Source organism: Miniopterus natalensis, chromosome 9 (assembly GCF_054644295.1).
Source record: "Miniopterus natalensis isolate mMinNat1 chromosome 9, mMinNat1.hap1, whole genome shotgun sequence".
NCBI lineage: Eukaryota > Metazoa > Chordata > Mammalia > Chiroptera > Miniopteridae > Miniopterus > Miniopterus natalensis.
Window position 1 is genome coordinate 23,298,622 of NC_142089.1, and position 16,379 is coordinate 23,315,000.

The window sequence follows — 16,379 nt, forward strand, 5'->3', positions numbered from 1 at the left end:
AACAGTCCTCAAAAATATTTTGAATGAATGAATGTTACTAACAATAACAACACATTACAGATTTGTTAATTAATAGGAATATTTTAGTGAGAAACTAAGATTCCTGCTCTCAGAAAATATCAGATAGCATGTGCAGTGCAGAGAGTTAAACTAGTGTGATATGATAAAGAATGACTGAGTAGATCCTTTAGAGTGGGTCAGCAGGCAAGACCTCTCTGAGCAAATGAATTTAAGCTGAGAGAAGGAAGGAGCCGTGCATGCTGAGATCAATAGAAAGACCTTCCAGAGCTTTTAATCTTTAGGGATCAGAAAAAAGTCCATTTTGGTTGCCACATAGCAGGAGAGTGTTAGGACATGAAATCTGAGACATAGGCAAGAATCAGACCAGGAAGACCTTTGTAAATCAGGCGAAGGAGCTTGGAATTTAAGTTCAGGGGTAAAAGCCATTGATGGTTTTAGGCAGGAAAGTGGCATAGCCTGGTTTGTCTTTTTAAAATGTCTTGGTTTGCTATGTGGAGAATAGATTGTAGGGGTGGTAAGCATAGAAGCAGGGAGAGCAGTTAGGGGTTTGTTGTAGTAATTCAGGTAGGAGATAGTGGTAGCTTAGACTAGGGCAGTGGTGATTGATGGAGAGAAGTGGATGCACTTTGCTAATAGATTGCATGGAAAGGAATAAGGGGGAAGGGGAGACATCAAGGATAATGACCTAGATTTTTAGCCTCAGTCGTGGGGTAAATGATAGTTTACTGAGATGGAAAAACTGGGAGACAGCAGGTTTATGTGAAATTAAGTTGGATGTGTTGCACATTGAGGTAACTATTGAACCTTGAATTAGAGTTCTGCAAGCAACAGTTAGTAGCAAACAAGCAGGAGAAAACAACTGTGGCTGATTTAAGCAGAAAAAAATTGCTTATTGAAACAATATTTGATCGCTTATAGAATCACCAGTAAAGTTAAGTTTACCAAGCTTGGAAAATGGGCTGTTCCATAGGGAGACAGGGAACTCAGAATTTCACGGCAGAACCAGTCTGGGAGGACACTGCTGTTGCCTCCAGTTGGATTCAGCAGTTTGTACCCCTAACATCTCTGCTACTAGCACCTACAGAATTAGTTCCTCACTGCCCTGCTTCTTTGCTAATTAGCTAACTATTCATAGTCCCCAGTGGGTGCATTTGATTGAGCCAGGGCACAGGGCTAGCTGCCAGGAATGCTGGGGAAGCAAATATCTGGCTTTTTAGATTTCTTAAATGAGAAGCCGTCCCTCACAAGATTTACATGGTGTGAATTCCCTAAACTCTGAAAGGAGATTCCAATCCTGGGCAGGGGAAAAAACCACACCTAAGAATATAAGCAACAAATATGCACTATAAACATCCATGTGGAGATGTAGAGATATTAAATAGGCATCTGTGTGTATGAGTTTGGAGCTCTAGGGAGAAGTCAGGGCGGAAAATTGATATGTAAGTATCTGGCACATAGGTGGTGTTTAATGCCATGGATGAGGGCACTTAGAGAAGAGCGGGGCTCAGGTCAGAGTCAGCAAGAAAGGAAGAGCCAGCATTGGAAACTGAGAAGGAGAGACCATTGAGGTAGGAAGGAAAACAGGAGAAAATGCTGTTTCTTTTGTGACAGGAAAAGGAAGTGTTTTTAAGGAGGAAGCAGTCAACTGCTGCAAATGCTGCTGAGAGGTTAAGATCAAACATCATAAACAAAAATGGTACAGGTGGCAATACCTTATATTTGCATAGAACATGTTGATTTTCAGAGTTCTCAAATACATTGTTTCATGCCTCAAGTGGCATTAGCCATTCAGTACACAAGTGTTATTGAATATATACACATGCCAGGCACAGGGACACAAAAAGCTTATGGTCTGGTGCAGGGACTCTTAAACTTTATTGAGTAACTATAAGTATTCCCTGGAGAGTTTGTCAAAAGACAGACTGCTGGGCTCCATTCCCAGAGGTTCTGACCTCATAGGTGTTTCTAGTGTGTACTTCTAACAAGTGCCCTGGGGTGATGTTGATGTAGGTGTTCCTTGGAGCACACTTTGAGATACGTGGACCAGTGGGAGATATTAAAATGTTAATTTTTTATTTATATGCTTACAGTATGCCTACTTCCATAAATAACTTCAGGCAATAAATAATTTCTAAGAAATATTTTAAATTAATTTTTTAAAAAACTCAGAATCAGAGAAGACAGAAATGAGAAGTATAAGACCTCAGAATGGTATGCAACTTTTCAGATCCTATGGTCCTATAGTATTGGCAAAATTGGACCACATATTTGGCAATTAAACAAAAACTGAAAAATAAGCAAGTAAATGCCACTATTTATCAAAGCCTTACTATATTCTAAACATTCTGGCAAACATACGGCTATATGCATAAACTATACTGTATTCTAAATATACAGCTAAACATGCTTTACATTAGAAATATGAGTAGATACAAACTTCACATTTTCTGTGAGAGATCTCAAATTCTCAAGAGAAACATGTTTTATAATTTCTTTTTTTAAAAGCATATAAATAATAGTAGTAGTTTATATGGATCAGGCAGTATACTAATTGATTTACTTAGAATTTCTCATGTAACGGTTTTTCTAATCCAATAACATAGATATTGACTTGCATCATAAACAGGAAAATAATTAAATTTAAGAAAGTTTCTTACATTTACACAGCTAATACATGGCAGAACCAAGATTTGAACCCAAAGTCTACTCTTAACCACTAAATTCACTGCACGCTATAGAACATTTAGAAAATAAAAAATATACATAAAGAAGAAAATAAAAATCAACTATAGTTCAGCTACTGTTAGCCACTGTTAAAAATTTAGGTATGTTTTTTCCAGTCTTGTAAAAAATAGCTTTAATTATTTCCTGAGTAGAGAAGTATGTATATTTACTCTAAAAGCCTTGGAAAAGGGAGAAGTACAAAGGAGGGAACAAAAATCCATAGTTCCAAAGCCAGTGATAAACACTGCAGTATTTTTTTTAACACTTCAGTATTTTGATATATTTCTTAGTAGGCTTTTATTTATGCTTTCCTATTTACATGTACTTTTTTTTCTTCGTGACAATAATGGAACCTTATATACTTAAAGTTTTATATCCTCAGTATATTGGTGAGCTTTTTCCTATCTTCCTAACATTCTTCAAAAGTATGATTTTGGGGACTGCTTAAAATTCCATCTCATAGCTTTACTATAACTTAATCATTTCACTGCTGCTGGATATTCAGGCTTTCCTTATTTACTTACTGCTCTACAGCCCTGATGAGCATAAGTCTTTGCTGGCAAGACTGCAGGTAAACAGACACGCTCCACTGCTGGTGGTGATTTATGTTGAAACAGTTTTCTTCAGGTATTAAACAATTTGAAAATGTTAATGTCCTTGACAGAAATTCAATTCTAGGAGTCTCTCCAAAGGACCCCAGACTTTTTAATTATTTCCCATGCTTTGAACTGTCTTTTCCTTAGGATCTAAACGCTCTTCCCACAGCAATGCTTATTTTTATGGCTTCTTCAAGAACAAGCGAATAGTTTTATTTGATACCCTACTAGAAGAGTATTCTGTACTAAACAAAGACACCCAGGAGGATTCTGGCATGGAACCCCGCAATGATGGAGAAGGGGACAGCGAAGAAATAAAAGCTAAAGTTAAAGTGAGTTCTTCTTTTCCTAAGAGACTTGGGTTTAGTTTTTATAAACAATTCTTGTGACAACTAGAAAATATCATCAATTTCTATGTGAGTTTTGAATTCAGGGAGACTATCAAATACAAACACCATGGCGCCTTTATAATTCTGGTATTTGGGAGAGATCATCACTATTATTACACGCTAACTACCTTGCAAGCTTTTGCAGAATGTACATGTTAAAATTGGAAGCATAAGATAGGAAAATTTTTATGATTATAAGCTATCTTTAAAACAGGGACTTTATCTATATTCCTGATATGCTTATGATCAAAGAAATCCCACAGATAGGCTAAAGAGGAGATAAACATCTAATTTTTAGCTTCATTGAGACAATTATAGGCTCTGGCAATGGGAAAGGCTTGGATTCAAATCCTGGTTCTGTCATTAAGTAGCTATGTGCCCTTGGGTACATGAGGTAATTTGGTCAGTTTTCTTTTGTTTGTTTAACAAATATTTATGAAGCATATACTCTGCTGAGATACTTTGGCACTAGGAGTACAAAATTAGAGAGGCAAACCCTTGCTCTCGAGCTTATACAGTCATAGTACAATATGGTAATTACCACACTGACCCTGTGTATACTGGGTGCAGTGAGAACACAGGAAAAGTCATTTCTTAAATCTGACCTGAGAGTCAGAGAAAGCTTCTTCTGAGTCCTTTCCTGGATGAGGCCAGCTGATGCTGATTAGCAAAGTCTAAAATATCAAGGGGAAGGGGACAGTGATAAGAAATAACACAAATGTAATCAGAAGCAGCCACCAGTATTCATATGTGTGACGTGCTGTTGGCTTTGGAGTCATTTAGAGATGATTTTGGATCTGTGTAATGCTGGGCAAGTAAGTTCAGCTTTCTAAATCATTGGTTTCTTAACTAAAACATGATGCCAGCAGGGTTTCTCACCTCAGCACTGTTGACATTGGGCCAGGTAATTTTTTGTTGTGAAGATGTCTTGTGCATCATAGGATGGTTAGCAGCATACCTGGCCTTTCCCCACTAGATACCAGCATCAGTGCCACCAGCACCCCCTTGCCACCCCAACAGTTGTGACTACCAAAAATGTCTCTCGACATCCTTGGGGGTGGGGGCTTGCAGGCAGGATCACTCTGCATCGAGAGACACTGGGCTAAAGATGCCTGCCTTTTAGGGTCATAAAGATTAAATGAAATAATATACCGTGTGGGACAAAAGTAGGTTTACAGTTATGAGTGTGCAAAACACTATTTTTGTATTATTTATTAATTATTGTATTATTTTCCATATGAACAACTGTAAGCTTCGCTGCACCCTGTATGTGAAATGCCTTGTAGTTCATTTTACATATTCTAAGTACCAGAAAATAACTATTATCATTTGAGCATCTGTTTTGACCTAAAAAGATGGTCTAGTAAAGTGCCTAGCCTGCTATAAATACATAGATGGGACAAAATTCTGTAAAGTGATTAAATAGCATTGGGGGAGGCTTAACTCCTTTGATTGCATTTATTTTTGAAGTGTGGTTATCCCACTTGTTATGATATTGGAATAAGTCACCTTGGTCTGACCAAGAGTCATAGGATTTGAAGCCAGGAAAAGATCTTAAGGTCTTCTTATAGATGGGAAAACTGGAGTCCAAGAAAGGGTAACCCAGTGACAACACCGAGGAGTCATACAAGTTCAGCAAAGCAACCTACTAAGAGGTATCCACATGCAGGATGGATTACATTATAGCCAGACCTAGACATAGATAGTTGTTCACTAATTTTAAGCAGTGTAATGAAATTACTGATCTTTAGTATCTATGAGAACAGTATTCTTTGGCTTAAATTTTTCAAAAGATTGGGTAGTCCTTTGAAGCATGTTGAATGGAGTTTGAGTTATTTTCCTGGCTTCTTGAAGAGCCTGCTTTATTTCATTGATAAGTACAAATATTTTAGCATCTATGTATAAGCTACAAGATGAAGATACATTAGACATTGTCCTACCCTGAAGAACCTATAGTAAAGGAGACTTACATACGAACACAAATAGCCTATCCTTTAAGGCAAGTGTGGTAAATATCCTAAGTGGTTGAAATAGTGTGGCGTTAGAAATTTAAAAATTAATGCAGATTCTAATGATCAGACAGATTTCTTAAAAAAGGATACTTGAACTAGAGAGAATTCAACTTGAGGGTGGGTCTTTTCACATTAAAGACATGGAATTCATAAAGCTATAGAAACCAACAACAAAAAAATCACAACACATTACACAATGGCTATTCTGAAACTAATAATTGAATGGATTCTTGTAGATGGAGATAGAAAGGTATGCCAGGACCAGTTTGAAAAATACTCTTTCCTGAAGACATTGAGTGGTTATTTCCAGTGGCCTGGAAAGTTTAGATTGACTTGAGTAGAGGCCAAAGCTTGTTTTAGAAAGACTAAAATTTGGTGGCAGCATATAGGGGAGAGCAAAGATTGGAGGCAGGAGGCTTCTAGGGGCCTGTTGCATCACGATTTCCAAGACAAGCATGAAATAATAAGAGCCTGCACTAGAGTGAGAGGTCAGAATAAGTGGAAGAGTCACAGTAAAAGATGATTTAAAGTACTTGGTGATCACTGTTATAAAGAGTGAAGGAGATGGTCAAAGATGAACTCTACTCATTATTGCTTTCTGGTGTATGTCCTGCTGGTGAGATGATTTTAGGTAGTATATCAATATTGTGAATTTGCATAGCTATATATTTATTAACTTATATTAGGAAAAAGAAAACCAGCTTATTATGATTTCATGAATATTGTCATTTAGGATAAGGCTAAGTTTTAAAAAGTGAATTCGTTTACAGAAAGACATTAAATAATCACATAGAGAGTACACAGATGTGGGTGAAGTTTAGTAAACAGATTTATTCAGCACCTGCTACTGACCGCCTACTATGTACAGTGCAGTGGGGGGTGCAAAGATGGTTTTAAGTTTGGATGATGTAGAGAAGATGAACTGTTTCATTTTTAACACAAGTTTAAGGAAGAACACTCAAGTTACCTGGAATCCCTCCTCTTAGAGATAGCTACTATGAACATTTTGAATGTTTCTATGCTGCCTATTGACATTTTAAAAGATGTCTAGGGAACGTACTCTCTGGAATTTTACCCTTTAGGAGACAAATGGAACACATAATTGGAACAACCTGTGTCAAAAGCAGTTTAAATAAAAGGAAAATTAAAGCTATATAAAAGTCGTACAGAAAAGCTGCCTTTTGTAGAAGAAAACAAGTATTTCCCCAGCAAGTGCTAGGGTTGGGTGAAAGTCTTCCTAGCTGATAAGTGTAATAGAAGTGGCACAGGCTCCACAGATGTAGGTTTGGATTTTACCCACTAACTAGCAAGATGATTTTAAGCAAGACATTTTAGTTTCTCAGCTTCCTTTCTCTCATCTCTAAAATGAAGATAATACTTTCCATCCTGCCCAGCTTGGTGTTGTGAGGATCAAATGAATCAGTGTATGAATTTTATAAAAAGGAAACTACTGTAGATAAGGAAAGATTCTGGTATTTATTTCTGTTCTTTTATATGAAATTAGTGTGGGAAGAGAAGAAAATTCAGTTCTGCCTAAGAATCTACCACAAACAAGCAAGTCTCCTTTTTCTCGAAAGTAACCCTTATTTAAGCTCTTTTCATTCCATGTCTTTGAATGTGACTCCAATGCAGTTCTGAATAGCTTCCTAAATCCAGATATCAAACCAAAGTCATGAGCCCATGCTATCTAATAGACAACTGGTTGTTTTATAAGAGTTCCTAGTTCATATTGGGAAGCAGGTAACTAGTGAAAACAGAAGGCTGTATTAATTTATATAAAATGAGGACAATGATACCTCCCTTATAGAAGTAGAAATGAAAGAACTGTATATAAAATACCTAATATTCACTGTCTGGTACGGGAGTCAATAATGACTGGAGTATCATCATCATTATTAAACAAAACAGCCATATTTTTGCTTATTACTAAAGTAATGGAAAAGTTAGAAGCCATCAATAACAAATGTTTGTGCAGTGAATATCTTTGTATGTAAATCGTCATTTGTGCCTCTTAACTTCCACCTTAGAATAGATGTCTGTTACTGGTGCATTAATTCATTGCTCCCTTTTAATGGCCGTGCCCTGAAGGTACAAGTACGTATGTGTGTCTCTCAGACATTTAAAGAACTAGGTTAGTTATCTCATTCTTTTCTTTCTCTACCAAATGTACTCTCGCCTATATTGTAATACTTAAGAGAAAAGGGTATAATCAATGCAAATAATATCTTGCAAATATCTTCAGTTGATCCCTTTTTCTCATTCGTCTACTCAGTTTTGCTTTAAGTGGTCATTTTCCTTAAAAATGAGTAATTGGTGAAGGAGGGGAAATGTGATAGAATATCTAGAATCCAATAAATCTTGCTGCTTGTATTCCCATTAGGTTGCATTTTTCTAAACTGTATAAAGCAAAATCAATTCCATGCTCATTGGGGTTTTTTTGTACTTCACCCTTTTAAGTAGCTGGAGTTGATTTAAAAACCTTTAGCCTTCCCTTTTTAGGATATAGATTTTCTAATTGTTTGTGGCAGGATACTATATGTCACCAGTAGATCAAGCTTATTTTGTTCAGATCTTTATATAATCATTGATATTTTATTTGCTTGATGTTTCAATGATTGAGAGAGGTATGTTAAATCCTCTGTTATGATAGGTTTGTCAGGTTTTCTTTACAAATCTGACAATTTTGAATTAATGTATTCTGAGGGGATAGTGTTAGGTACGTAAAACTTTAGTATTAATGTATCCTGTTAAATTGAGCCTTTATCATTCTGTTGTAACCCTCATTAATAATACTTTTTACCCTGAAGTTGACTTTGATATTAATGCAGCTATCAGCTTTCTTTTGGTTAATGCTTACTAGATATCATGTAATCATTTTACTTTTCAAAAAATTGAGATAAAATTCAGTATTTGAACTATTTTAAAGTGTACAATTCGGTAGTTTTTGGCATAGTCATAATGTTGTGCAACCATCACCACTATCAACAGACTTTCAGGCTTCTACCAGGATGAGGGAGAAGCAATTGCCCTTTGATATGGAGCTGGAGAAGGAATTTGGAGCTTTAATTGATTCTCAAACATCTCTCACTCAGTTCTTATTTCAGTCACCTCCCCCTTCTCCTCCAGTTCCAGAAGTACCTGGTGCTATTAGTTCCTAAGCCCTTTGAAGACTCCAGTGTAAATGAGGCTGCTTCTCTTTTCTCCATCTGCTTTCTTGCTTGCAGAATGTTGTTGTTGTTACCTCTACTGTTTTCCCCATCCTTGTGGGTTTATATCTTTTATTTATATATATATCTTGATTATAGTTTTATTGGGGTTTTTGGAGGGAATAAAATTAGATGTGAATGTACTTCCTGCCATCTTGACTTGGAAGTCTCAGTTTTTAAAAATTTATATTTTTAAAAGGGATATATATGTCCCTTTTAAAAGAGAAGTATATAAATTTAAAATTGATTTTAATTTGTTCTTTGATTCAGAATAAGAAACAAGGGTGCAGAAATGAGGAGGTACTTGCCGTTCTAGGCCATGAACTGGGGCACTGGAAGTTGGGACACACAGTCAAAAATATCGTTATTAGCCAGGTGAGTTTGGAGTGACAATTCTCTTTTTATGGCATGGTAGTCAGATTAGAAGTATGGCAGTTATAGAAGTCATACAGTAGAGAAGTTAAGACAGACTCTGTAGCGTGGCCATCTGGCTGCCCGTCATGTCACAGCTCCCTGACTCACTACCTGTGTGACCTCAGGCAATTTCCTGAACCTGTCTGCCACCATTCCCTTACTGAATGATAATACCTCATAGGACTGATGCAGGAATTAGATGAGTTAATATATGTAAAGAGTTTGTAGTAGTAGCTGGAAAGTGGTAAGTACTATATTTATTGTTATCACCATCGTCATCACTACCTCCTGAATTACTTACCTGTAGGAGCTGTAAATTCAAAAGGAGTGAGCCTAAATAAGTTGGACATTAAAATACCTTTTTAAAAACATTTTTTTCTCATGTAAAAGTCATTATACATCCATTGAAAAGAACTTGGGAAATGAAGTGAATATAAAGAAGAAAGAGTTCCTGAACATTCCTCCTCTGGGCTCTGAGTGAAAGAGCACTGTATCCTGTCACCTGCTAGCTGGTTGGACAGGACACTTCAATGTGGTATATGTAGCTCCCAGGACTCACGTCTGCTAAGGGAGAAGAATGGCATTTGTTCCCCATCTTCACTCCAATATGCCTTTACTAGTGTCTGGTTCAGACTTTGGATTTTTTTCTCTCTTGCATATTGTTAAAGATAGATCTGCTTTTTTCTTGGACCTTTCTAATGTCAGTGTACAGCTCCAGTGGTCCTAAAGATAATTCAAGGAAAGCCAGTTTCTTTGGAGCCTCTACGTCAAGGTCAAGTGGGAGGCCTTGTGTCTGATTACAGTCTAGTGCCAACAAAGCCAGAATCCATTCTAGCCCTTTAGCTTTTTACAGAAAGAAAATATCTCATTACTCTTGACCACTTTAAACCCACGATCATAGGAGGCTCCACTTAAGCCTGTCCTTAGAAAGAACTGTAGAGTTTATATGTTTGGAAATTTTTATTTTTCTTTCTAGAATAAAAATAAAATTACAAAAGTACTTAACACCATAGTTTCTGGCCTTACACTAACACCATTCTTAAGGTCACCCTGTGATGTTTTGTTCTACTTTTTAGTACTGCAGTGAAATCAGCTTAGCAATAACTTAGAAATTGTGTGTTCTTCTTTCTAGATGAATTCTTTCCTGTGTTTCTTCCTGTTTGCTGTATTAATTGGGCGAAAGGAGCTTTTTGCTGCATTTGGGTTTTTTGACAGCCAGCCCACTCTAATCGGACTGTTGATCATCTTCCAGTTTATTTTTTCACCTTACAACGAGGTAATGTACGATCTTTAAAATTATCTCACATTCGCCCTTTCCCGTTTCAAATCTAGAACCCTTAGGGTAGTGAAAAAATAAACAAAACTATAGTTTTAACAAGGAAGTGAAACAAAGTCTTAGTCCCTTGATTTACTGGCCAGTATAAAAAAGTGGCAGAAAAACCTAAGCCCAAATAAACAAATGCTTGCATACGGTTAGGGGGAAAGTGGAGAATTAGACTGTCGTAGCAAGAGCCTTGATGTGGCGCATACCGCAGAGCCTTGGCAGATGGGGATTAACTGTTGAAATACCGTGACCTAGAGCACATATTCACAAATGCTTGGGTGAAAATCCATGTGTGAGGGGATAAAACAAATAATAATTGAGTGTATTTGGCTAGATGAGGGAAGCTGTAGGAGAGCGTTCCTCTGATTGTGTTCTCTGACCACCTGCTTCAAAATAGCCTTAGCGTCCCACCGCAGACCCTCTAAATCAGAATTGGGTCCTTTATGATAAGTGAAGCTAAAGAACCAGTGCTCTGTATTGCTCAGTAGTGGGACTCCACACATATAAGATATGGATTACCAAGACTACTGACAAATATGATGATACAACATGTCATGTTTGATAAGGCTTCCAAATTAAACCAAGAAGTAACACTGGGATTTTGAGATCTCTCCATTCAGAAGAATACTTCTGGGAACAATTTGTAAGTTTAAGGTTTTAAGATAAGCTAAATGAATCCTATTTTTTCATAAAAAGGAGGAGAAGGGTAAGGTACCAGAAAAGAAAGAGGAACAGATCATATTTATATAGCATTGTCCACATAAACACAAATTTTTCAGAGAACCGAGATTATCTTTAAACTCTAAATGTTTTAATTTTATATTTTAAGTTTTATGGAAAGTATTTATAAAATGCCTTACACAGTTTGTTACTGCTTAAAGAGGTTACAGACCACCTTATAATATTGTCATTGCTGTCTTCTGTCACAGTTCAGTAATGCCTCAAGGACACTGAACTATGTATACATGACCCCAGACAGCTCTGCTTTTTCAGCAGTTATTTATTTATTTATTTATTTATTTATTTATTTATTTATTTATTTATTTATTTATTTAACTAATTGTCTTGTCTCTTCCCTCACAGTCAGGCTGATAATCCTTGCTACTATCAATATGACTTTCCATTATGGTCACTATCTCTTCTAATGTTCTTCTTTAACCTAACATAGACTGGGAAATCAGATCATCGTACTGATTAAGTAAGAGTTACTATATATAAATTTCAGGCAGAATTCAGTTTTTAGGTTTGAACATATCTTACAAGGTATAAGGAACTCCCAGACTTTGAAACTCATATTTGCTAGTGGCAATAAGAGGTACAAACAAGAGACTTTTAGACTTTTTTGGTTGTTTTAATGCTGAAGTATTTTAAGATAAGAAATATCTTAAATATCATGTCATTCAACCTGCAATATTTCAGTATGCAAATAAACTATTTTTCCCTCAGAAATTTATATTTTCAAATGAAATCTGTCCCCTTCATAGCTGCCACCTTTGGAGACTGGATATATATTCTGGCAATGCTTCCATAGCTCAGGACATTTTAGAAAATTCCATTTTGAGATTGTCAGGAGAAGCTGTAGCATATTTTTTAGAATATTCTCAGTAAAGACTGTCATTATCCTTTAAAGGTAGATATGTGATCAAGAATATTTTTTTAGAAAGGAAAAAAAAAGTCTGAATGTAAATGATCACGACTTCACTCTGACTCTCAGGAAGGTGGTGTGCGTGGGCTTTGGAGTCACTGAGAATTTCAGCACTACCACCTTCTAGCTGTGTGACCCCAAGCAAGTTATCAACGTCTTTGAGCTTCACCTTCCTTACCTATAAAATAGGAGCAAGAGTAATTGCCTGGTAGGATTGTTGGGGAATATATAAAGTGCCTGGCAAATAGCAGGTTCTTAAAATTTTGTATTTTTTGGTAAGTATACCATTGATTTGGATATATATCTGTTTCTGGTCTGTTTGCTTGGGAGGGAAAGGCTCAGTTTATAATAATTCCCCCTTTCTAGGTTCCCTAAGTACTAGTGATCTTTCTTGGGCCTGCTGTTTCTCATCCTGAGCTGAACTTCCTCTACAGCCTTAGCTCTTGCAGCCTGCAGTGACAGTAAAGAGGTGGGCAGTGGTTAAAGCCTTTTATTTACTTTTTCAGGTTCTTTCTTTTTGCCTAACAGTCCTGAGCCGCAGATTTGAGTTTCAAGCTGATGCATTTGCCAAGAAACTTGGGAAGGCTAAAGACTTATATTCTGCTCTAATCAAACTAAACAAAGATAACTTGGGATTCCCTGTTTCTGACTGGCTGTTTTCCATGTGGCATTACTCGCACCCTCCGCTACTAGAGAGGCTTCAAGCTCTGGAAAGTTCAAAACAAGACTGACTTGCCCAGGGTCTGTGGCTGGACACATTTCTGATTGTTTCTGTCCTGACAGCATGCTCTGGCTCTTAATGGTTTTAATTTTTCTTTTTAAAGAAAACTATTAAGTACAGAAAGCCCAGATTTAAATATATTTAATATCATTTCAAAGATTATTTTAATAATCCATTTCTTAATGAAACACTGGATGAAGTTTTAAGGCTTGTACTTTTATCTTTAACATCAAATTTGCCATCAACTTGTAAAAAAGTTTTTTAATGGATTTTTAGAGAGAGAGAGAGAGAGAGAGAGAGAGAAACCAACCCTGATTTGTTGTTCCACTTATTTACACGTTCATTGGTTGATTCTTTTGATTCTTGTATGTACCCTGACCAGGGATCAACCCCACCACCTTAGTGTATCTGGACAACGCTCTAACCAGCTGAGCTACCCCCAGCCAGGGCCATCAACTTGTAAATTTTTTGAGCTATACAAGGTGTTTGGGGCATATGTTTAAAAGAGAACACACCACCTCCAAGTCCTGTCTGTAATACAGAAACAGTGGCGCCAAACCGTTTTCATGCTGTTATGATTTAATCTGGCCAATCAGTGTTTTAAATAAGGAAGAGAGATAATAATTGGTAAGGCTGATGTTATTTAAATGAAAGTAGTTAGAAATATGCCCTATTCTACCAAATTTCTCTGTTTCCTCTCTTGCTACACATTGATCAGGAATTTCCAATAGTGCTTTGAAATTACAAATTATGTGTAGAATGTTTCAAATCATTGGGTTGTGTTTTTGTTTTTAAGAAAGTCTCAGTCTTTATCTTTACTTCCACCTGGTGAGTATGATCTGACCCATTAGGAGTAAACTAGTATTTTTCAAAGCATTCAGCTTTTTCCTCATTCATACTCTTTTATTCAATAGATGGTATATCCATTCACTTAGCAGAAATTGCCATATTGAACAGGTTTTGCTATTTTTAAAGTGGTGGAATGTGGAAAGAAGAAGAAATGATATTTTAAGAGACATGAGGGTGAAAATGCTGGCGATTCTCTTACTATAGGAAAAAATATAGTTTTCTATCTCTTTCAAGGACAGAAGAGTTTTGGTTTTTATTTTTGTAATTTTTATTAGTAAGTTGTAAGTGCTATTTAATTGGGCCTGGTTCCATTTTTGAAAATTACACCTCTTGATATGCAGATCATTTTTCTTTTTAAAACAGATGTCACAAAATACTTCTTTTTCAGTTTAAAAAGCTTCATGTTTGACTGCTTCAAATCTCTATCCACTTCCTGTATGAGAACTTTGTGCCTAACTCGCAGTGGTAATGCTTACCTTACGGGCATTTATTCCAAAGTGGGATCAACTGTGTACCCTTGATATCCGGCCAGAAAGTCTTTTGCTCAGCTCATAATTGGGTGATGTCTTCACATGGAAACATAATAAAAATAAAAATCTAGTTTAGTACTGCATTATTTATTTCCCTAAGGCTAAAGAGGAGCAGTCCTGTGATTTTACCTAGCATCCTTTATTGTGGATCCATGCTGTGTTAACTGCCTTTTCTCCCTTCTGTGCCTTTAAATGCAAATTTCAGTTCTGCACAAGTGAGACATTAAAAATTGCCATTGCAGATTGGTGTACTTTGTCTTTGATTTGACAAACTTTGTGTGTTACCTAGGTGTATGTTTATTACCTAGAGGAACAGTTGCTGGGACACGAAGAATAGTGGGTAGAAACAGCCCTGATGCTGAGTGATGTCGCCACCATCACTGTGCCTCACTCACATGGGCCTCTTTGGAGCCTTCCTCCTGCTCCACTCCAGAGCTTTACTGTTTTTTGTGGATGTTTTCTCAGAACCTTCATTCAGAACCCTTCCTTCTGTGCTTTCATAACCTCAAGTTATCTTGGGCCTGTCTGGTCTGCTCCAGCTGCCTCTTTGGTCTTCCTTACATGTGGCAGCAGTAATTAGGTTTTTAATGTGTAATTGTATTTACCTGTTCACCTACAATTTAGGAATGGCCAGAGGATACTGGTAGCTCCCTGAGGTATTACCCAATTAGGGGAAGGAGTGGAGAAGCCAACCAAAGAGGGAAGGAGGTGGCTGGCACTTTGCACCCCTCGGTGGATATGCAGGGAGCAGAATGAAGTACAGCGAGGCCTCAGGTAAAATAGCATGGCCTCAGCAGGGTTCATCTCTGAATTTAAGGTGGAGTCTCTATACATATTACCTTTATCTGTCTTGGTCCTTTGCTGACATCTGAGAGCTGCTAGTAAATTCTACCTCTGTCTAGGACAGGAGCAGAATCCCTGGGAGTAAATTAGTGATTTTAGTACCAGTGATGGTCCCATCTTGCCCTTTACCTTTACATTCTCATTGTCACCCCTGGTCCTTTATGTAGTATTCCCCTCCCTGAGGAAGCCTCCTTCCACTTGGCATTTTCATCAATCCTTCGGATTCTTTCGTACGTGTGTACTTTATGTAGCTCTGACGGTTTTGAGTGTTCTCTCATCAATAGCAGAATGCTAAGTACCACTTGAGAGCCTTAAGTTCTGTCCTAGGTGCTATACAAAGAAAATCACAGAGAACTTGTGTCCAAAAACTTCTGATTCAAGACCAGTGGTGTGTGTAACTTGTATGTCAGGCTAAGTACAGTTTGGTGGGAAGGCAGAAATGACCCATAGTGGAAGGGTGTCACCCTGTTCAGACAAGACTGTCCGAGGCGGTTGCCAGGGAGGAGGATTTCCTAAACAAGTTGTGTTCTAAAAACCTGTGAAGGCAGGACTGCCCTCACCCAGTGAGCGGAATGAAGCTAGCATCTCAGATAACAGATGCCTTCGGGCCAGAGCTCCCCTGTGGCTCTGGAGGAGGTTATACAGGGTGGGTATAACTTCAGGGTAAGATCCAGGGCTCTAGAATCCAACATGCCACGTACTAGTAAGACTTCGGTCAAGAAATTTGACTGAGCCTTCATTTCTCCACCTGTTATTTAGTCAACAAATATCGAGCCCCCACTCTGTACCAAGCTCTGTTCTAGGTGCTGGGAATACATTAATAAATGAACAACAGAAAAATCCCCCCTCATGGAGTTAACATGCTAGTGTGGGGACAATCAAAATATATTAAATAGATATTAAGTGGTGATACATGTCTTGGAGGAAAACAAGGGCCTGAGGTGTTTGTTTGTGATTAGGGGTGAGGTGGGAATTGAATTTTAAATTGGGTGGTCATAAAAAGGCATCGCTGAAGGTGATGCTCGAAGAAAGAGCTGAGAAGTGAGTGGGTGACCTAAGCAGATATTTAGGGAAGAGCATTCTAGGAAGAGGGAACAGCAGGTGT

General features: G+C 37.4%; 2 protein-coding genes across 4 annotated transcripts in view; one reads left to right on the plus strand and one right to left on the minus strand.

Annotated features, from left to right (window-relative positions):
* ZMPSTE24 (zinc metallopeptidase STE24) overlaps positions 1-14,672 on the plus strand; it is a 28,756-nt gene extending 14,084 nt beyond the window's left edge. For 2 of the 3 annotated variants that reach the window (XM_016205202.2, XM_016205203.2), the window contains exons 7-10: positions 3,489-3,673; positions 9,219-9,323; positions 10,495-10,638; positions 12,838-14,672. In XM_016205202.2, coding sequence (XP_016060688.1) covers positions 3,489-3,673; positions 9,219-9,323; positions 10,495-10,638; positions 12,838-13,062 — 659 coding nt within the window. In that variant the 3' untranslated portion in view covers positions 13,063-14,672. The other variant, XM_087820339.1, reaches the window with a different exon arrangement.
* Positions 13,849-16,379, minus strand: part of COL9A2 (collagen type IX alpha 2 chain) — an 18,697-nt gene continuing 16,166 nt past the window's right edge. The window contains exon 32 of the mRNA XM_087820338.1: positions 13,849-16,379. This exon is cut by the window's right edge and continues 2,077 nt beyond it. The gene's annotated coding sequence lies outside the window, so the exon portion shown is untranslated.